This window comes from Antedon bifida, chromosome 11 (genome assembly GCF_963402885.1).
Source record: "Antedon bifida chromosome 11, ecAntBifi1.1, whole genome shotgun sequence".
In the NCBI taxonomy this organism is placed as follows: domain Eukaryota; kingdom Metazoa; phylum Echinodermata; class Crinoidea; order Comatulida; family Antedonidae; genus Antedon; species Antedon bifida.
In genome coordinates, this window is record NC_136236.1 from 19,165,222 (window position 1) to 19,189,322 (window position 24,101).

The 24,101-nt window shown below is 32.0% G+C and overlaps 2 protein-coding genes across 5 annotated transcripts in view; one reads left to right on the forward strand and one right to left on the reverse strand.

Moving 5' to 3' along the window:
• Window positions 1-24,101, reverse strand: part of LOC144856537 (small ribosomal subunit protein mS25-like) — a 125,301-nt gene that overhangs the window by 82,169 nt on the left and 19,031 nt on the right. The gene's annotated exons all lie outside the window — the stretch shown is intronic.
• On the forward strand, window positions 544-24,047 carry LOC144856512 (orphan steroid hormone receptor 2-like). Of its 4 annotated transcripts, none has more exons than XM_078714521.1 (11): window positions 544-621; window positions 8,633-8,847; window positions 10,411-10,539; window positions 11,777-12,020; window positions 14,120-14,299; window positions 16,142-16,309; window positions 16,595-16,934; window positions 17,439-17,660; window positions 18,218-18,357; window positions 19,656-19,793; window positions 20,234-24,047. In XM_078714521.1, exons 2-11 carry the CDS (start codon window positions 8,659-8,661, stop codon window positions 20,515-20,517), a joined length of 2,034 nt encoding a protein of 677 aa, XP_078570647.1. In that variant the 5' UTR covers window positions 544-621; window positions 8,633-8,658; the 3' UTR covers window positions 20,518-24,047. The 4 variants fall into 4 exon arrangements, with proteins under 4 accessions (XP_078570647.1, XP_078570649.1, XP_078570648.1 ...); XM_078714523.1 differs by having other exon boundaries at window positions 16,172-16,309; XM_078714522.1 differs by lacking the exon at window positions 544-621 and adding an exon at window positions 756-862.

A 24,101-nucleotide genomic window follows, 5' to 3' on the forward strand; every position in this document is an offset into this window, starting at 1 on the left:
GGGATAATTAAACTTTTATTTTTAATTTAAAACTTTAAGAAAATATTACAAAGGAGCTAGAGAGAAAGAAATTTTAATAAAATAAAAATGTGTACGACGTGCGTTGTTTGGTTGCTCGATTTTATTTAAAAACCGTAGATATAATATAAGTACATAAATACTTACTGTAAATTATCTATGGTTTTAGTATTATATCTATGCTAAATGCTGATTTATCTTTGGCGCCCTCTATCAATTATACTTGCATAATTGTAATAATTATTTAACAATTGGTTTTAGTTTTTATAGAAATAAATGTTCATTGAAATATAATGTTTTATTTTCATAATTCTGTATACTGTTTAAAAGGTTTTTTTTATTACTATTTTTTAAAAAATACAATAATTAAAACATTTCTTTGAAATTTGTAAAATAACATAATGTTAGAGGACACAACAAACGTCGCAGGGGGTAATTGTTTAGCCAATCATAGAAAAGTAAAGGCGTTCGTTTTCGTTATAGTAAATCATCCAATCACATTGCAGCGACACATAAGGGTTTGGAGAAGAAGGTCACGAACCCTGACCCGTTTGCTGTATTTTTCGAAAAAGTATTTGTTCATATTTCTGCCGAAATTTAAAGGTAAAACGTTATATTTTAAATTTTCAATGCTAATGTTACTTAGTTAGATGTTTGATATTTACTGGTATTAACTATCCATGCTCTTTGAATTGTTAAAATTGCCAAATATTTACTTTCAAATGTACGTAATTGCGAGTGATCGTAAACTGTGTTCAAAGAACATGCTTTTGGCGGTGTCTTGTTGCACGCCATTTTCCAACAATACTCCGTCACACCCACAATATATGTTGGATTTGCAGAGGTAAATGTGCATTTTAACTTTCACTTTTTACCCTGAAAATTCGAAAAATGGGTACAACAATCATGTTAGACACCATATTTTGTTATGTTTTGGTTTAGTTTACAATCATGTCCTATTAACTTTGACCTTTGTGCGGGTAGGCAAGGTAAGGTTTTTGTGAAAAATGACCCCGCGTATGTCCGTTTGGTTCGACGTTGTTTTGATATCTAAAATAATGGTGATTTGTTGTTTCAATAATAGGACTATTTTGGTGGAATTACACGCGTTTTTATACTTATTTTGTGTTTAATAATAGTCTATATTACACTTTACAGCCGTTGGTATTTCGTGTGAATAATCGGTTAATAATAATAATAATATATAACAGGCTAGCTGGGTAGCCCTACTACTACTGTACTACTAGCTAGGCCTATAGTCCTACTAGCCTTTATAATACAGTTCTGTAGACCTAGGCCTATACTATATATATATATATATATATAGGCCTAGGAGTTTAGTTAGTAGGCTAGACCGTAAGTATTAGTAATTAGCTAGACTAGTAAACTATAGGCCAAATCTTTCGCACCCAAATTTTATTTTATTTAAAAACTTTCACCCATCCTACCTGCCTGGCAGTGGTGATAGTGAGTGCCTGTGAAGTCTTTTTTTATTTGATTCAGCTCATAATTCAGGTCAAGTTATGTTCTACATACATAATATTTTAAAATAAATCCATATGGTTCAGAAACTTAATTAGGCTAGGCCTATAGATAAGGAATTATTCAAACCTTATTAAACTTAAGTCTTATGCCCAGGTAACAGCCCGACAAGTTGACAAAAGATACTGTCTACTGTACTAAAAAAATTAATTTAAATAAATACTTAAACCTAATTTAGTATTAACTAGTTCAAATGTATACTTCGTTGGTGAACTTTGGTTGCAGTACTTACTGTACAGTATGCCTGCCCTAGAGGATACATAGGTATTTGGCTTAGGACAAATGAAATGTTGTTTTAGTATTTAAGTACTGTATGTAAACCTAAAATGATTTCATCATTTGTTAGCTGTTTATTTGTTATGCCCAATAATAATATAGCTGTGAATGGTTTCATACTGTTTAGGTAATTCAGTAAGAAAGAATTACAAATAAGGCTGTTTTTTAAACTATGGATGGTGTTCTTTAATTTAAAATTACTGTCTGGAGGTAGTACGCTAATTATTAACTTTACCTAAGAAAGAATAGATTTCAAGGTCATATTTGAAGAGTTACATACAGTATAACATTGAATGTGATATGCCATTTTAAAATTTGGGTGCACCATGCACATTTCATACTGTACAATGCATGTTTAGTTTGTAATGTAGTTAGAGCATTATTCTTACATTTTGTTGTTTAAAATCATGTTCAGTAACTTAATGTCGTTATTATTCTAACAAAAGCATTTAAACGAAGGGATTGTTTTAATATTAAAATTCAACTAGTACTGCTAGTAACCTGTTACTAATTCGTCTGGGATGAGTAAGTATAATAAAAGTGCACTCTTCCCTGATAAAAATACTCTTGACAAATTAATTTTTTAAAAACAAATTGTCAAGAATGAAATTCTGAACTATTACGGCCATTGATTTTGTAACACAAAGTAATTTCTGTAATGTAAGCAAAAAAATGAAAGCAATACTTTATTGTGTTAAAATTTTACGAAATAAAAGACGCTTTTAAAGAAAAATTGTGCTGTGTAAATATTAATCTAGGATGTGCATCAGAAAGTGACAACATGCATACATACTGTACATGTCAAATACGAGGGCAAGACGTAGATGAGAGGGACATGCAGGTTGAACTCTATCAATCAGTCGGCAGTTTAAAACATTTCATGGATAAAATATGAATTTCTAATTTTAGAAAAATGTGGAAGTATTAGAATAATAAAACTACAGCTGCTTACGGACTTGAAATCAACGCAAAAAAATACACATTTTGGGTTGTAACTAGTCGAAATTAGATGATGTGGGCGGACATACACTAAACGAAACTATATTTTGGGTGTATTTTTCATGTATTATTTTATATTTTGTTTGTTAATTAGATCAAATGAAAAACACGGCCTAAATCATACAAATGACCTCACACATATTCCGTAATATTTGGATTCGTTTTATGTCTGTATTTTTATTAATTTACATTTTAAAAAATTTCAAATGGTTTTTTTGCTACTTTTATAAATAAAATGGCGTGGTATTTGTCAGTACACAACATAGGAGATTGCATAGTTGATATGATTGTGACGTAACTATTCGCGAAACCTGCCTGCTGAGATGTTAAATTACTGTTATTTTTTTGCCTTTTTTTTGTGTTTTATCCTTAAAATTCAGGAACGTGATATAGCCTATCATCGTGTGCAGCCACTCAACATTAGTGTGCCAATTGTGATTGGTTTCGGAGGTTTATGCGAAAAATTTAGTAGCATTAATATAGATATTTAAGGCCTTGTGCACACTTTTTTTTTTAAACTAAGAATTCAACTCCATACTCTACTGAATATTTGGACACAAACATGACTGGTCTTTTAAGAACTCGCAAACGGAATGTTTTAATACCGTATAATGGCTCTACAGTATAATGTACAGTAAATCTCTGCAATACAAGTGGTCAGTGAATCAGTAGGAAGCTTTCAATTTACAGTAAAATGACCGACGACCAAACTATGTCAGACTCATCCATTATGCACTTGCAGAGTTATTGGGACAATATCAGTATGCAGCAAAAACAGTGCCTACTGTATGATTGTGAAAATGTGTGATCGGTTGACGCCTGTTCTCTACCTGTACAGTACTTGCAAATTTCAGTCCGATCTTCTGGTCATTGGTCCTTGGATTTTAAGTATTACATTACAGTACAATTTCTTCCACACAAAGAAACCAATTAATACTGACTGGTAAATGAAAATTTAATGAGTGAAATACAGTTACTACTGTAAAGTTAAGATTACAGCCTACTGTACCATACAGTAGGCCGAAGTTTTGTGCCGCAAACATTTTTGAAGGGCTGCATGAAATGATTTTTAGCGTCGTAAAGCACTCTTTATTTCAGCAATATGTAGGTTTACAACAAATGAAACAGTGTCAGAATGGTGTTTGATGTTACAGTACTGGTTAGTTATGTTATTGGTGGATGTGGTTTGATCTTGCTGAAAATGTTTGTAAACATACCAAATTGCCATTGATACTGTACTGTATGTGCTGCTAAAGTTTTGATCGCGATGTATTGTAATTGTAAAATTCTGGATGGATCATCTGCACAGTTTTTATCCAAAAAGAAAAAATTACAAAGCACTTTCAAACAGCAATTGTGTTTTGTATTATTTTGTATATTTTATATACAGTGTACAATCCTCTAGTAAACATGCTGCAGTTTGATAATACTGAACTACTTTAATTAAGTCTTGTAAAATTTACAAACTGTATACATTAACATACATAATATCATTAAATTTAACATTAAAATTATTCATTGAAGAACTAACATTTTTATATTCTGAAATGAATTTCCCCATTTATTAGCATACTGTATTTGCAGTAAGCAGGAACAAACATTTATTTTATGAAATTAATTAATGTTCTTGTTGCAAATGATCAAATTAATAAATATTATTTCATTTTGTGCAAGAATTACTGGTACTGTAGTATGCAATTTAACAATCATACAGTACACAGTACATGGATAAGAAAAAAAAATACATGTTTGATAAAAGTTGCACAATAAAGGAATCAAATTTCTACTGAAATAGTCTATTTGTATTACAGTAGTATGTATCCCAATGTAAAAATTCAAATTAAGTATTATTTTTCTTTCAGTTAATCAAAAGGAACTTACTGTGCAATTTAAATCATTGAAAAATCTGATTATCCGTTCTAAAGTTATGGTTGAAGTGGCCAAAAAAAAAGAGGATTTTTGTTGAAAAAAAATTGCATTTTTTGCAGGATTATAAAATAATAATTACTTTCAAGTTCTGATTTTTGCCAAACCCATAGATACCACAGAGGTGTTTGCACTATTGTGTGTTGACTTGAATGACCACTGTAGAATGTAATATTTTAGTAATATTATTTTATTGACATGTACAGTCTGTAGTTATTTCTGAAATATAAAAATATATAAAATATTTGTAATAACTGTTAGGAATATACAGTATAAATTGTGTAAAAAGTTAGTTTTGCTGTTGGTACTACAGTATTCTACTACTGTACATATCTCTACCGAAAACGACAAGCCTAAGAAAGGACATGCAAAACATCATTAGCCTGGACTGGTGGGATAACGATGTACTCCAAAAGTTAACGCACTAATCCTTTTTATTCCCATGAAGTCTCTTGGTATAATTCTCCCCACAAAATAATTGATTGAGTGTTTTGATCATGTTTTGAAAATGGGTAGGTGTTTTTCAAAGTTATTTTTGCACGCATGTCTCGCACGAACATCTTACGCTAGCTATAGACCTAGCCTAATGTTGTGGCATATAGTAGCTGAAAAGTTCAGCTTCTTTTATTTGTTTACCCTTCCACGCGATTAATCAAAGTGGGTGCATTATCAATCCGTGCGCAATTGATGTTGGGATTTTTTGCAGGCCACTAAAATTATTAGAATCGACTTAATTTTTTACATTTTTAACTGTTTAAAGGAGAAAACAATTATCGCAATAGGTTTTTTTGCATCATTAATATTTTTTACATCATTAATATTTTTTACATTGATCATTTTAATAAGATTTTGTTTATAAAAGAATCAACATTACTTAATGTACAGTACATTAAAAATGTTTACATTTAGAATTAATTTCTTGTGAACAGCACTTATCAAAGTTAGACAATTCCTACTGTAGTGCAAGTCATTATGGATAGCTGCTTCAATTACAATGAGGCCCAGATACTGTAACCCCACCACCTATAAAAATAATGATAATCCTAATGTTCTTTAATTAAATGATTTTTCTATCTAAAGGTATTCCAGAGTTTAAAGGAATGCATTATTTAAAAGATACTCGGTTGCATGCACTACAGTACAGTATTTTTTTTAATACAATTTACAGTATATAATTGTATTCTGAATGATTTACAAATTTTATATTTTAATAATATTGACAAGATCATATTTTTAAATTTATATTACAAATTGAACATTTAATGTACAGTTAGACCTCAGACAACAAGCATTGTTCATTTGTTTATATTGCTTTGTCTGAGCATTTAATACTTAAATTGTTCTATGAAATCTATCAGTAATTTTGTTATGCATGCAAATTATCTCTGGCATCAATCTACATCTTTTTATATGCACTCATGACATGCAGTAATGTAGGACAAGGTTCATGGGGTCAAAGGGTCAAAACTTGATGTTATTCAGCTGACGCCATTTCTCCAAGGCATCCAATTAGAACCTTCCATTGCTCTGCTTGCATTAGACTGTCTGATTGGCTATGAGCCATGTATCTACAAATAAGATTCTATGCAACATTTTATATTCATATTGTAATTATAATATTTTATAAATTTACATCAGTATGTTTTGACAGTTACAGTACATATTCCTTCAAATTAGTAATTTTTTTTAAAATATTGAGTCAGTATTTTTAGGATTCATTTTTTAATAAGGTTTTATTTATTTATTATTATTTACCATTAATTACTGTACTCAGTATGATTAATTTTTTTAAATATTAAATATTATTTTTTAACCTTACAGTTTTACGGTTCCTGTACAATAATTATTTGATTATTTGAAACAAGAGATATTTACTATTAGTATAAAACAATATTATTATATTGGCACTTGGTGGAGATAATTAAACTGTTATGTACAGTACTGTAGGCCCTACATGTTATTGTTCACAATGTATTAGGTAATTACTTTAAATGTTGTTAATGTTAGTGTGTAATCTGGTCAAGCATCGATGCGTTCATGCTGTACACGTATTGCTAGCTTCTTGACATAAATTATGCAGCAGCAGTAGTCAAATTCTATTTGTTAATTTTATTTTTCTTGCATTAAATGTATACAAGATGGCAATAAACAATTGGCTGATGTTGTATTTGAAGAATTAGGCATATACAGTATTGCTGTTTCTACTTCCAATTTATTTTAAAAACACATGTTAAATATTGGAAAATATATAAATTATTATTTATTGATTTAACAAAAAAAATGATTTTGTTGCTTTTATTTTAAATAATGTAATGTAATGTGATTTTATCAAATTACAGTAATTCCGGTCTCGATCACAAAGAACCGTTCTGAAACCGGTTTCCGTGGAGCAATTTTTAGCTGCAACACAATCGCGGTCTCAATTTGACCCCAAAAACTGAACTCTCTGTGGTCAAATCGCAGTCAAAACCGCGCGATAGATTTTTATTTCTCTAGATAGTGAGTATTTTATGTAACTAAAAAATGTGGACAGATGCAATTACAAGGATCGTAATAAATATTTGGGGAGAAGAAAGATGAGGGGAGGCTAGCCGGGAGTCGGAAGAAAGACTCGCATGTTTATAGAATATTGTAGAGCATGTGATTGTGAAAGATGAGAAAGAGAAAGAGTTCAATCAGAGGACCACAATACATTTCAGGTAATAATGACAGAATTACCTGCCCCTTCTATGACCAACTGGATGCAATTCTTTGGGATTGTGCTATGCGAAAAAAGGTAAACATGACCTTGATCCAATCGCGCTTCCGCCTAACGAACTGCATTGTGGTATATAATGACATCGTACACAACGCACATTTATAAACTGCCGAGACCAATTTCCAAGAAAACCGTTCTTTTTTTTCTTTTTTTTCAATAGAAACAGGCCCTGTCAGATTTACAAATTTACTGACAGTCAGAGATAAGAGCTTTCAGTAGCAATACCATCATCAATATGTTCACTCAGATCCCAAAACGCCAGACCACAAAAAAAAAGTGTGATAAGAAAGACTAAGAGCCTGTTCACACGTATGGCGTAAGCCGTGGTGTATGCCTTGCATAGCCTACGCCTTGCATGTGAACTAGGCAGTAGCGTTATTAACGCAGCTCACTACGCCACGTCCATGACGCTATTAACGACAGCTACATACAGTACCCCATCTTAACTAACGCCACGGAGCTAACTCCAGCGATGCTTGAATGATTTTGACCTTATTTAAAGATATTTACCAATTCTTGTTTTTTACTGTAAATTTTATTGCTGATAATATAAAAACAAGCTATTTAGCTACTCTCTGCTCTTCGCATGAATTGTTTAGGGTGAAATAAAAGAAATTAATGGCCAAAAGCAGAGTGTTTTTCAGGAAAGAATTGATTTAAAAATCAAGTGCTGAATTATATTTCAAGAAATGGTTAAAAAAAAAAACAAAAGATGGTCATCAAGACAGTGTAGAATCTAAGAAGGAACCAAGGGTTTAACTTTTAAAACGTAAACGATACTTGGACTTCTTTGATATAACGAACGCTGTACGTGTGAACACATGAGTATTTTAATCTGTAGATTACCTTACCGCTTACGTAAGCCACACCTTTCTTACGCCATACGTGTGAACGTACCCTAAAGTGTTATGAGATCATTGAAAGTATGTTGCTCGGGTTACAGTGAGTACCAATCTTACAATGTACAGGTCTACAGTAGACTACAGTATGTTCTATAATCTACAAAGCAAGGTCGTACTATACAGTACAGTATGTACTGTATAATGTAATTACAAATCTACAGTAGTGAACTTAAAAATTACTATAAAGTATAATATTATTATTTTTCACCAGGTGTGTCCACATAGTCTTCTGACCAGATGGATAGTCTGCAAGTGGTTGAGCAAGTGGAGATGCAGGTGGAAACCCTGGAATCGGAAGCTACCACTCAAGATGTGACAGAGGAATCTGTACAGGAACATCAGATAGTACATATGACAGAAGGTGATATGCAAGTCACAGAGGTGCAAGAAGTACATCCAGGTGTAGAACAGGTTACAGTTCAACAGGTAATCATTGACTTTTAATTAGTAGTTAAACACTTCTGTTTTTACATTCATTTGTAAACTATCCTCTGGGACAAATTAGTAGCAGTGTTCATGTTACATGTTAATTCATTGGTATATAAAAAACGTTCAAACCATGTTGTCTGGTTTTAATGAATAAATACTACAGTAATATTGAAAGTATACGGTGTATGTAATTTATAATTACTCTGCAGTTATAGTATTGGTTTTTTTTTTTTACTATTTTTTTTAAAGAACTTTTCATGAACAACCTTGTTTACCTTTGAAACTAGGGTTAATTATAGGGGTAACTTAAAATTATATTACTCTTTTGAAATTTTGGCCCTTGTATGTCACACTATTATCCTAACTTCACAGACATACCTATATAATAGTTTAATACCATTTGTTGATACAAAATGAATGATATTCTGTAAAAATATTTATTTTTAACCAGTTGACCTGATATGCAGTTTATCTCTTTTTATTCCCCAATGATTTACTGATAAATTATTTGACTGTCTTTGATAGAATTAAAATGTCTGTTTAAAATATTAATTTCTAATCAATTTTTTTTTATCATTTATTTCTGTTTTGTCCCTTACATCACAGGAGTATGTTAATTACAAATCATTAATTACTTATTTAAATGTTTGTAATATTTGTCATAAAGTCTTTATGTGACATGCCTGTATATAAACAAACACAATTTCTTCTGGTCCTGTAGTACATCACAAATATATTAATTATCAAACAAAATGGATGACAAATTATTTGATGTTCGTTTAATAATGAGGCACTGTAATGCTGTTGGGGGTGACTACAGTCCACAGGGTTCTCACCAAGGTGGTCGGCCCCATCCACCACTTTCATGATGCCGGCCACCACTATATTTACGCGTAGGTAGATCGTAGCCTATTGTTCATAACTTACTACTGTACGATGTATTTCATGTCATGTGACACTAGGTACTGTAGAATCTTTGTCTTGTTTCCTGCCATGTGACAAAATAAAATCCGCGATAACATTCTGATAAATATTTAGAATGAAGTTTAACCTTTTTTTACGATCTTTTGTTGTCGGTATCGTTTCTGGATCGACTGGACGTTAGAGTAGGTAAAAAACATGCATGAAGAAAACGATTAAGATTAAAAAATAATAGTTATGTATACTTCTTTAAAACTTGGTCCTCCGTCAGTCCAAATTTACTCCTTAATTTGGCACACACAAATAACATCGTAGGGTTGTTTATAAACTGTATTTTTTCCCAACCTTATTCTGAAATGCGTTGGCTGCTGGAGATGGGGAAATTTCCTGGGGTAGGGAGGGTTGCCGACCACCACTCATAACATGCTGGTGAGAACCCGGAGTCCAGGAGTAAATACAGAGGTAAAAATGTCTCGTGGAGAAAACCAGCTTGCCCCCAACAGATAATCATCTAAAGGCCTGGTTCTACTAGGTTTTTACCATTAAAAATTACAATTTTTATAATGTAAACATTAACACTACTGCACCCACTTTTTAAAATAATTTATAATTATAAAATTCCCTTTTTACATTTGATAGGTTCAAATTCAAGGTGGTTTACAGCAGGTTCAACAACAGATTCCAATTCTACAACAAGTAGTAGTGACAAATCCACAGCAGATTGTGCAGGTTACATCCGACCATGCTAACATTTCTTCACCACATCAGGTACATAAAACTGGTTTTTTTCCCTTTTTGCCATTGTTCCGTAACAAAAGTATTACATTCTGTTTGTGTAAAAATTGAAAGAATGTCTGATTTTTTACAGTACAGTATTTATAGTTACATCAGGGTAGGGCAAACATTTGACCAATTTAACTCCCTGACACAAAGTGTCTTCAATTATTATGCCTGATTTTGTTATCAAAGAAACAACTTAAAAATCAACTTTCCCAAACAGCGGCCACTACAGTATGTATTTTCAGAAAGCAATTTCAGTAGTACTTGAATGAATTTAGTACTTTTTGGCCAATGTTTAGAGTTTAGTTTCTAGAGAATTCACTAGATTAAAGATGTGTTGTCCACCAAACATAAATAAATAAAATCTATCTTTAAATATGTTATTTTGTAATGTTATTAATTTCTGCAGAAAAATTTTTTTTTTTTAATAATTTGTTGAGTTTTTGATGTTGTTTTCTATAAATTACATTTTTTCATTTAAATTTAGGCAACTGTATAGTGAAAGAAGCAAAATAAAGTGTTATTCCACATTTCTCATTTTATGTTTCTAATTGATTGACTACTATAGATGCTTTTATTTAGTGGCAAATAACACATCATAGTTGATGTGATCATTCATATGAAGCATCCATGATAACAACCATCTGGTGACTTGGATGGCACCCCCAACCATGCCCCAACTAAATGCCAACCAATCCAACAATAAGAATTGGAAGATGTTAGCTAGAACAGGAAGCGTGAGTCACTCATGTCAGGTCGAAAGGAAAAGTTGAGTGGAGGTCTGTTGGGTCACATGTTTACCCTGACAGCGAATCCCTGACTAATGCCATTACAAGTTTCCTTCTACTCCTCACAGTGATGGTAACCTTTTGCCCATGGTACTGCTTAATTGATTCGCTGACATAAATGCTGTATTCTTCAGGCTTGCCAACGTATTTTGATTAAATATTGCTTATTTCTTTTAATACGATCCATATGTAGATATTTCTAGGTCCTTACATTTTGTATTTGTAGTTATTCATCTTCCATCATGAACCTGGTATGTATTGTTTAGTAGTTAGATGCAAACTTGCTCAACTACAACGTTTTACTTTACTTGTTCAGATCACAGTTTCTATTTTTCGTGAATTTCATTATGTAGTATTATGTTTATCTTAATACATTTTTAGTTTGTTTGGACCTTCTTAGAATTTAGATTAATGTATTTCAATGTTTTCTTTTGTAGATCACAGTGCAAGCTGGCCCTCACCCAGTTGAGGCTTACAAAGTTCAGCAGGTCAGTGTAAACCAACAGACAGTCGATCACATTGTGAAGATCCCCACAACAGTTGCAGGGCTAGACCATCAAACAATGGAGAGGCTGGCCAAACTGCGTGATGAGGACTTGATGATCAAAAGCCCAGGCACGCCAAAGTACTCGCCACAACGACCTGTTGAGTATTGCGTTGTATGTGGAGATAGAGCATCAGGTAAATATTGCAACACAAAATGGCGTCAAGCTGGGCATGTGCACTGTTATTTTGACTAAAATGTCATGTTACCCACATTATATGTGAAATTATTTTTTATGTGAAGATTTTTTTACTATCCATTCAGAAGGTGTACTTATTTGATTGATTTATTTATAACATTTTTAACATGCAAATAAGTTTTCTATTTTTCCAACAACTTTACTATTCATTTTTTTATATTCTTGCCCTAATAATGATTTACACAGGAGCTCCTGTTTAAAGTCACTATCCAAAAGAGAAGAGTGTGATGTGAACCCATGCCAAAAAAGCTACTATATTACAGGGCATTGGCATTAAAAAACTATTAAAAACTACTAAAATAATAGGACTACATTGTACTGTAAATTAAAATGCATAGATATTTTGTTTTTGCTAATAGTATATTTGAATTGAATACATCATTGTTTCCCTTAAACCTAATAATATTCAATTAAATATTAAATCTTTTCTAAGATACTTTTCATAGAATCTAAAATCTAACAACAGATGGCTATTGTTTCATGAACAAGAAAATCGGAACAGTATTTCCTTAAATAAAAATGAACATACATGAGTCACTAAACATTGCATGACATTACTGATTGTATTTTGAAATCTACTTCCTACTTAGTATCATTATGAGTTATTTTATGACAATTATGAAGACATTTTCTACATTCCATCCAAAATTTGAAAACCCAATTCTGTGGAGTCAACACTATTAGGGCCTGTTTCTGCTGCATAAAAATAACCGGTTAAAATGAATAAAATAAAATAAATTAACTCCATTTTCTTGGGAGCAGAAACAGGACAAATTTGTGATAACCGATTAAAAGGCAGCTCAAAATAACACCCATTCAATTAATTCAATAATCAGTTATAGCTGGGCAACAGCAACACAAAATAATGGTTATTTGATTTGACAGCTGCTGACCCTGTCTCAACTACACGGCAGTAACGTTTGAATTAACCGCCAGAACCAATTGCATTTTTGGTAATTCTAACGATTTTTGTCAACGACCACCCATTGATTTAACCGGTAATATATTTTGGAGCACAAATTTAGCAGAAAATTTTCAAAACTGGTTTCTGTACCAAGTAATTAACTATTAATTTATCAACTGATAAATGTAAATCTCAATGAACTATTGTATGCCAACTTATAAAAATACTGTAATATGGTGAACGTCCAGTTGATCCAGAAACGATGGCGAAAAAAAAATATTGTTAACCAAGTCAAACTTCATTCTAAATATAGTCGATCACTCAAAAGGACAGACATAGATTTTTGGTCATATGGCAAGAAACACAATACTCTGTTGACCACAACCTTTTTTAAACAACTTAATTTATCAGCGCGTATGTGTGGCTGCTCGACTCGATGATTTTGTGTCCATGTCAATACTCTCTAAACTATTCCTACTTCGGGCCTGTTTTCTTTTAAACACACATGTCGTAATAGTAATTCAATAGGCCTATGTTAAATCTTAACATGGAATATTGCATTTTGCATATGTGTTTTATGTAACATCATAATACATTGTTCAGAACAATATGATCTACAATCTAACTACACATAGATACGAAGCAGTCATTTCTTTCTGTACTGTACGTTGATTTTTGTGATTAACAGTTTGAATTTTTGTTAATAGTGTTACTTAAACAATGAAAAAACCCTAACCCTTTCAATAATCCCTTCCCAATACAAAACACTAAAAAACTCAATTCAAGAGCATCAATGCCATCATAGTATTGCCCTCTGTGCTATGGGTTGATCGCAAAGAACTGTTTTCAATTTTTTGTAATGTCCATGCTTACATCACATGTTAATTGTCATGCATTAAATTGAAGTATAGAAGAACATCCCCTATAACCATTAAATTGTTAGATAAAACGGTTATGGTGGCCAATTCCATTTCTGTGTTTCTAAAAATAAAATCACACAGAAAATGTAACTGAACACCAGAAGCATAACAGGATATTGTATGCTTCCTGTATCTCTTGAAACTTAGATGTTTCCACTTTTACATGTGTTTTACCCGGTTACAATATAATTGACAGTATAAAACCTTTTATAGGACGTCACTATGGTGCAATTAGCTGCGAAGGATGCAAGGGCTTCTTCAAGAGATCAATCCGCAAGAGTCTTGGTTATACCTGCCGAAGCAACAAAGACTGCCCAATCAACAAACACCACAGAAACCGATGCCAATATTGTCGATTACAGAAATGCCTTACAATGGGTATGAAACCAGATTGTAAGTACCACTCCTTTTTCTTGTCTATGCTCTTGCCTTTTGTGCTTTGCTTCCTGGTTCATTTTTGACATACAGTACCGCTATAAAACTATTTTTAGTTTGTTTTAGTTTTTTTTTCTTTAAGCAATCTAAATTGAATGTGTTTCAATAAACAATAATCATAAAATACTTTTAGAACCTTAAAAGTTTTTGTCCCAATTCTTATATTCTCAGTAGCACACTAACTGTCAAATAGGCTTCATTCAAAGCAATTTTGGACCTCTGGTGCAAAATGTAGCGATAAATGTCTCCACTCACTTTGTCACCAAATCGATATCCTCCTGTGTTGAAAAATATAAATATAAAAAATCAAGTCAAAAAATTTCAGATTGTATAAAAATATAACGTTAAAAGTGTATAGTATGTACACATAGGATTAATAAAACATGAAATGTATGACTTAAACAATTTTTAAAAACTGTTTAATTGGTAACATATTGTAAGGTCTATGAGTTGGTCCCTCTAGCCTAGTCCAAGTAGGCCAATGATAAATATTGTTGATGAACTGATTTATCTAAAACAAAAGGAGGGTGTAAAACAATGCTATTTAAATTCATTGTCACTGGTATTGCAATTTTACAGAATTCAAGAAAAGCACGATCATGTTTATTTCAACAAAGTTATATTGCAATTGAAATATAAATATTGTAAAATTATGATTATATTTGAAATAAAACAAAGCAAGTTAAAATTTTATTCTCTTGAAAATATTTTGAAATCATATATGTACTGTAAAGGTCTGTTGGTTTTCTCTTTTGATTTCATTTAGTGTCTATCTTCTTCTATTCTAATTTAGTACTAGAAAATTCTATGTTAACATAATGTACTTTAAATTATTAAATATACATATAAGGCATAAAATTAAATATAGTTTGTTGTCAAGTAACCTACTGTATGTATGTATGTTATACCTGCCAACTCTTGCGTCACACACATGACAGCAGATTTGTTAGGTGTCGCGCATACTGTACATGGCTATTTCTCATGCATCCATAAAAATATGGATTGTTAAAAATTAAAATTTCTCAGCCTCATCCAGGCCCTCAACTTTTTTGATGTTGTTTCCCGCTAAACCCTGAATTGTCCCGCCTTTCAAAATATTTTACCATGTTTGTTTTTTTTAAATTTAGTCTGGGAAAATCCATACATCAAATGGTTTAATTAAACATTGACTGCTAATTCTTAAAAACAACATTACGTATACTGAAATAAATTATCAAGTCTAATTGTTATTAAGATGGCATGCTTTAATTTATGTTTGCTACATGGGGTTACCATCACATTGCTATGGGGTTACCATCACATTGCTAAAAAGCATCTTTCATTGATAGTAGAATATTGAACAAGAGAACTATGTTTTTAAAAAAGCAGCTGGATGGAACATAGGCAAGATGTTTCTTAGATATCAATATTTATAAATTACTAATTTAATTCTATTCAGGCCAAACATTTCACTGTCTCATTGTCTAACTACAGTATGCCTAATATAATGTTAAATGTACTTTAGTTCAATGTGTAAAAATATAGTTCGAAAGCACAAGGCACAGACTGTTGAAATTATTTAATAATTAAAAACGAGGTTGTTAATTATGTTTAATTTGCCTCTCTCACCAAAATGAATTAAACAATTTTAAAAATAAAATTAATAAAGTTAACTTTAATGCAGAAACTGCAAGCTATGTTTTAAAATTGATACTGCTTTGGTGATTGGTGTCTTGTTCTATGATCTGCTATCATCTTCTCTGCCACCTTCCATCCTTCACGCACTACAGATTTTCCTTACTTTGTGCCATTCTCACACAGTGCAATCCAAATTACATCCATTTACTCCAGCTGTCCAGTGTGAGAGAACGCCTTTGAAGCAGAGGGAGAAGTCTCCTGGCAACTGTGCTGCTTCTACAGACAAGATCTACATTCGCAAGGATCTCAGAAGCCCGCTTGCAGCTACACCAACATTTGCACCCACTGCAGGTAAATACCTTCTTTTTTTATTCAATAGGCAATTTTGGTTAACTTTTGACGTAAACTTATAATTGAAATGGTCAATAAATTATTAACAATTTTGCAATTGTAACTAATAGTAATACTTTATATAATGTAAATTTGCCTGGTAAACTTTTCTTAAGCGCAATACATGATTTGTTGTGCTGTGGAAGATAATGCATATTTTCAGGCAGAATATTAATATTAATATATAAAATTGGGTGTAAAGTGTGTACCGATATATTATTTATGATTTGTTGTTTTTTTTTCAAGACAAACCAGCAACATCACGAACAGGGCTGTTTGATCAAGGCATCCTTATTAACGTACCAACAAGTACAACAACGCAGCTGAGCACAGAAACCACAACTACAGATCTAAGCACACTGGCTAGTGTGGTCACGTCACTTGCAAACATGAACAAGAAGGGAGAGTCAGGCTCAGCTATTGAAGGTCTAGAGGAAGAGATGCTTGTGATAGCTAACGGGGAAACTAGCGGAGATCTGCAAGCTGGAGGTGACAAGTCAAATATCAGCAAAGCTTTTGATACATTAGCAAAGGCATTGAATGCACAGTCTGAAAATGCTGAAGGCGGTGGCTCTTCAGAATCTGGGTAAGTCATGGATGAATTGTTGCAATATGAACCCAGAACACATTTTCATACACATTCGCAATTGTATTATCATTGTATGGTTGGGGTGCTATCAGAATATTATGCATGTGAAATACCAGGGCAAGAACACATGTGCAGTAATAATTCAGAACAAAAAATTAATATACTGAAACAAATATTTTAATCAAGTCAATAAAATTTGAACCAACGACAATTGCAAGCCCTCTGTATTTATAGTTAAAATATCTCTCTTATAAGTTTGATCCTCTACCAGCAAACCTCTTGTAAGTTGTCATGTAAGTGGACTTCCATTACACAAGGGGGACTGTCTGCTTACCAGAGGTTTACTGTACGTGTAAATAAATGTCAAGTAAACAATGATACATTTTGATATGGTACATTCATTGTGTGTTTAGACATTGTATTTTTGTCTGCTGGTTCAGTTCTGTCACATTCAATGCATGCACAGTGCAACTAGTTGTTTACTATTTTATATTTATTTAGGACCGGTGTTTCATTCAATGGTTCATTGAGTCAATCTGATGATCAACCGCTTGTGGATTTGGAAGGTGCTATATTGAATGAATCTCACATGCAGTTTAAATTGACTACACCATCACCCATGCCACAGTTCCTTAATGTTCACTACATTTGTGAATCAGCATCGAGATTGCTCTTTCTCTCTATGCACTGGGCCAGGAGCATTCAAGCATTTCAAATTATGGGGTAAGTTGATTGTCAAATATTGTTTGTATACAGTATTAAGCCTGATTCGCACTGGATTTCTTTCTGTCAAACTAACTGATGGGTTCGGTTGAGTCAGATATTCTGTTTGTTTCTACTTGAATTGATTCTCAGGTTTACCAAGTCAGTTGTTGTAACGTCTCAGGTTTACCAAGTCAGTTGTTGTAACTGACTGTAAGTTACGGATTCTACTTAAAAATAAGTAAAATTAACTCTTTAATTGTTATCCATATGCGATTTTCATTTGATTGCATTTTCGCAATTTGTATGGGTGGTGATAAACACATGATAACATATTTTCAGAGCTCTGATCTTTTCCCTTGGCTGTTGCCTATTGCTTGCTCCTAGCAAGATTGTACTTGAAGACATACCGAATAAACATTAATATCATAATTAGAAATTAATTATTTCGCTGTTAACTTAAGGAACTAGAATGTGTCACAGAAAATATAAATGCACATAAAGTCATGTTTTCAAAAGGCATGGAAAATGAAGTATTTTTACATGAATTTTATATGCATTATGCTTTTTGTCAACAGGAGTGACTGTCACACAGCAATGGTTCAAAAGTGTTGGAGTGAGCTGTTCACCCTAGGGCTTGGACAATGTTCACAATCAATGGCTCTCTCAACCATACTCACAGCTATTGTGAATCACTTGCAGACCAGCCTACAGCAAGGTCAGTTTCTATACAGTAACACATTTATCACATTTTATATCAATAAATGTGGTGTAACCACTTCATACAATCACATCAGAAGCATCACAGCTTCATTGTTTTTTGTGTGTTTCTCTGATTTTTATGCTTAAGTATTGGCCTCGCTCAACTTTTTGTAGAAGCCATTTTAGGTTCCTTTTTGTTTAGTATTTGTTTTATCTCGCTGCATTTGTGGCACATGCAAGCAAAATCAGACATCAGTTGGAATTTTCAAAATTGAGATAATCCTTGTCTAAGTCCTGACTTAAACAAAGATGTGTGTTGTCCACGACTTATTCCTACTGTATTTAGAAGACTTAGGGACTTTATGAAACAGGACGGGAAGCCACAGGACGGTGTTCTAACAAAGTGGACGGAGCTTAGCGTGAAATTCTGTCTTTATTTTTTGAGGACGATAAGGTTGCCATTTAACATATAACCTTAAATATACAGTTCAAATTAAACTTAAGAGTGGAATATTCAAGAATTTTTTCTAAATAACATTTGAACTTCTAATTTAATTGTATAACATTTTTATTGAGTTAAAATTACTGTTAAAAGCAATACATTTTGCGCTGCATTTGAATGTGAAAAAGGCAAAAAGGACGTCCGAGAAGAAAATACTTGGACATAATCAAAGAGCATCTTAATGGGCAATTCTCAAAAACATCTTGATACCATACTACTTCCTTCCAGAGATATTACAGTCTAAAGTTTTAGTTGTTATAATCAGTGTTTTGAGAAAAATGCTTTTAAAGTTAAGTAACAGGAAATGAAAAGAACAGGGTATTTAAATTTACACCTTAGCAAAGGGGTATTCTAATTGTTTTATTTCAATGAAACTCCGCACCTTCGTTCATTAACTATTCTATTATTATGCAAAATGTTTATTAAAAACAACCCATTGGAACACTTTCAATTTACGAATAAAACATGATAGGTTTTATGAAAATTATACATAAATTTAATAATAATTTTTTAACAGACAACATAAAATGTTAACATTTATGAATTTATTTGTCTCAAAATAGAAACATGCCAACTGGTTTAACTATTGGCTTCTGATAAAAAAAATCAGGCTTTAATTCTTTTTGACTGTCTATACAAATCTACCCATGTGACTATGTCTGATTTCGCTTGCATGTGCCACATTTTGTTATGTATAAAGAATGTATGTGTGTATTTAATTAATTTTCTACAGTACCTATTAAGTTTCTTGCCAGCTAGATGTTTTTTATATAGACATTTCACAAGAAAAACACTTTTTTTTATATATTCAGATAAGCTTTCAGCAGATAGAGTGAAAGCAGTTATGGAGCACATTTGGAAGTTGCAGGAATTTGTTTCAACTTTGTCAAGGTTACAGGTTGATTCTAATGAATATGCATACCTGAAGGCTTTGGTATTATTTAGTTCAGGTGAGTTTGCTTTCTGAACAGTTTTTGATTAGTCTGACATAATTGTACCAAATACCCAGTAAATGGCCAAATTTGAAAGTTGTTCTAGTGTTATGCTCAAACTCCATGTGCCATCACCAAGTATAAGTCGGATTTTACAAAAACAAGTTTTTTTTTTAATTATGAAACTAGAGATAATTACCTTTAATATGGAAAAAAAAAATTATTTTGATACAATGACTTTCGCAAAGATCGAAGTTAAGGCAATTAACAAGTGTGTTTCGTGAGAACGATGGGTTTTGATGCGCGTTATACTGTCTTCTCATGATTACATGTGATTTTGAGAACTGTACCATCTTGTCCTGCAGGATGATTTACCTTCTTTTACTTGCTTGAAGTTTAAACTTTGGACTTTACTTGAACATATTTGAAAATTATAAAAGTATTTTGTTTCCATTTAGATCACCCTGGATTACCGAATCCAAAACAGATTAACTTGTTCCAGGAGCGAGTTCTAAGGGAATTTAGGGAGTATGAATGTACAGCATACCCTAACAACCCAGACCGATTTGGTAAGCTGATAATGCGGTTACCGAGTCTTCGGTTACTTAGCCCCACTATCATGGAAGAGCTATTTTTTGCTGGTCTTATCGGAAACGTGCAAATAGACAGCATCATCCCATACATTTTGCGCATGGAAACGACAGACTACAATGCTCAAATAACACTTGCCGTTTCTACCTGAGTCGGCCTTCATGCATGTACTGGTTACGCGGTTCCAACCGGAGGAAGTGTCTGTTTTGAAATATTTTTGTGAATTTAACCAAGAAATGCATTGTATCTATCATATTAGACATTCTCCTATGTGAACAGTCTGCCAGTACCTTTTTAGGCTAAATCTAAGTTTGGACAAACATGTCAAGTCACTTGAACATTTAATGTCGTACAGACTTTGTAAAGAATTTTGAACCATATCATCTTATTGTACAATAGTAGTTTTTTGTCAGTGCTTGTTACCATAGGTTTACTGTATATTTTATCAAGGTGGTTAAACCACATTTAGTTTTGAATGTCTAGATAATTATCATGTTTTGCTTGGTGTATTTAATTGAATGAGGTTTTTTTTAGATGGATATTGAAAGGCAATTGCAGTTGGGATATTTTGCATAATTTAGTATCTTTCTGTATTTACACATTTTAATTATATCTGTTTGAAATGTTGACCACTTTATATGGAATTCCATAATCAGCTGCATATTGTATGATACAGATTTAGCAAGCATCTTGGTTGAATGATCATGACAATTCAATTAATTTTTTTCATTCTGAAGTTACATTATTCCATTTTTTTTATAATTACGGTTAATGGTTAAGCTAAATTTCAGAGTAAATGTTTCACAAAATGGGTCATAGCATGTTGTGTGATTATAGTTATGCACAAAACTAGGATCTATTTGAAAAGTTAAAAGTGTATATCAAGAATCCTTTATCCTTGGAAACCCATTGAATAAAACCCGGGCCATCCATATTTTTTATGCTTTTTACGTGATAAGTTCAGTAAATACATGAATTCTATATGGAATTGTAACTAATTCTGTTTTGTTATTGTTTCATCATATTGCTGTCCTTAAAACAATGTTTTTTTTTTTAATGTTATTAAAGTGTAATTTGCTATCCATGCTGCTTGTATTTAAATAGTTTTACATAGTACATAAATGTGTTATGATGTTAAAAATGCTGTGGAATAATCTAATACTGTACCAAGAAGTGTAAGAATGTAGGCTGGTGTAAATAAAAATGGACACAACTGTGGTTTATGGTCAACGCAATGACAAATAACGCTTAATGAAAAGTCTTAAAATTGTTCATACCTATATTGAGGTTTTAATGTGGGTTCAGTTGCAGATGTATGTTTGAGCTTCATTAAAAACATTTGTGTATGCTTTTATCTGATTAGTCAGAAGCCATTGGTTTCCAGGCTGTCAAGAAAAAAAGTTAGTCTTAAATATTTGATACAGTTGCTAACTACCAACATTGAACAGGTTATCGGTATTGAAACAAAAGATATTTATTTTCCTTATTTGGAATTGAGATTCAAGGTTCTGTGATAAATATGACACTGTATTTAAATTCCTTTAAATAATTTCAAAGATACACAGGGTCATGTGATGTAATTGATACCAAATTGCACTAAACAATGTTATTGTACAAAATACAGTATGTATGTGAACATTGATTTTTTTTTACAGTGATTAAATAACAATAGCAAATTAGAAAACATGTTATGTATAAACTTTCTTTTCACATGTTCTCTCTTTACGAGCACCACAATTGCTTTTTAGATACCTTATTGTAAAGACTAAATTATTGTTTTCTGTTTCCATGGTATTGTTGCGTTATTTTTCATTTTGTAGTGCTTGAAATACTATTAATGCATGTCAAAATAATTTTAATTTATATAAAAACAAGATACAATCATTTATGTGTTTCTTCAAACTTGCTTCATCAATCATAATAAGGATTATTTTTACCTTCTTTGTGATTATGTTAATTAAGAAAATATTTATGTGTAATTATTTAAAATTATTAGTTTATTATATAGTGAGTTTTGCCTTTTCTAACATTTATGGCTAGTGTAGTACTAGATGGCAATTTGACACATGGCATTCAGATTGAATCACAAAAATCAAACTATAACTAGAGACTTGGGGCAAGTCCATTTCCAGGATACTGTATATTCATTTTTATGCTGGCTTTAACAGTCTCATACCCAAGATAGACACCACTTAAGTATAAAATGGTTTGATGAAACAATAATTTTAAAAACTCCAGTGTGAATAGTGGCAATTAATGGTCACATTTGATTGGAAAACAGCAATACAAGGGAATATAACTACAGTACATTCATTCTTGGAGAATGTCAACATCTTTTTTGCAGCAATTGTTCAATGTAATATTACAAGTTCACCAGGATCTGGCTGACGCTCTCATGTACCATAATAACATGGTTATGAGTAAACAAAACGTTGTAGAAAACTGAACATTTGCCCTTTGAGAGAATTGAATATTTCAGACATTTAGGCATAACATTTAATTAGTGGATTGTGTCACTGTATCTTTGTAATTGATCCCCATACAGCTGACATGTCAAAAGAATGGGTGTGTAGGTGAACAATATTTTAAATATTGCTTCTGGTAATACCATGTTTTCTATAAAGAAAAAGACATTTGTATAATTCATTATATTAAAAGTGAAATATATGAGTCTTGAGTTTGTAAATAATTTTGAATGAACTGGGGGTAAAGTAAGAAATAATCAAATGTATTGAAGGATTATGCTCCGATTTTATTATAAATTTACAAATATGAAATGGCATAATTACGTTATTTATATTATCATTAGTTAACTTTATCTTTTTTGTTGCAGATGTTTTTCTTTGATACCATACACCAATTTATTTGTGTATGCTAATTAACAACATTACAGTAGTAAACCATTATTAATATCTTGTGGTCTTTCTCATAATTGATGTTACTATTGTATATATTATATATAATACCATTATATTGTTGATGGCACTGGGATTCTATGAAATGACATCTTTTAATGTATATTTGTCCACATTCATTTTGTTATCTTAATAGCAACTGATAATATACAATCTGATAAAGATACACGCCTATCCCATATACTTATTGTATTTGTAATCCAAATAATTCATGCAGGTAAAGCCAGTTTTCTGGACGGATCCCAAGAGTTGGTTCATACACATTGATGAATATTCATATTTTCCATCTCTGCCAACCGTTTCGTAGGAGTTTGTCATTTAAGTTAAACCTACCATGTGAAAAATACGAGCAACCTTTCACAGATCGGGAAATGAGTTGCAACAGACGTACTTTCGAAATGAAAGTTCCCACTCGTGCGCAACACAATGATAAAAATTTTAATTTGTGAAGACCAAATTTCGTCTAGTAGAAAACCGGCTTTAGACACTACACTTTTGTGTGGTGCTTGGTGCCAAGCTTATGTTTCAATGCAGTCATTTGGTTTTCAGTAGTAGACCGCTATTCATATTTAGGTTGTTGCATCTTATTGTAAACCCGCTGTTCAATTATATTTAACGATATTTAATGTGAACGGAATTTTGGTATCATCATTTTTATAGATTCTATAGTTGGTTTAAAATGTGGATCTTTTGTATAATATCTCTGTTATTGCAATACTGCTGTGCTAAAGGCTTCTCAATAAAAACATCCAGTTATTATTATTAATTTTGAATATTTTCTTTTTTATATACAGTAATTGATATATGTGGGCTATTTATT

Excerpts from the sequence above, each read along its gene's own strand:
- LOC144856512 (XM_078714521.1), top strand. The coding sequence starts at position 8,659 with ATGGATAGTCTGCAAGTGGTTGAGCAAGTGGAGATGCAGGTGGAAACC. Across the intron at positions 8,848-10,410 it reads AACAGGTTACAGTTCAACAG|GTTCAAATTCAAGGTGGTTT; the intron begins GTAATCATTGAC and ends TACATTTGATAG. Across the intron at positions 19,794-20,233 it reads TTTGGTATTATTTAGTTCAG|ATCACCCTGGATTACCGAAT; the intron begins GTGAGTTTGCTT and ends GTTTCCATTTAG.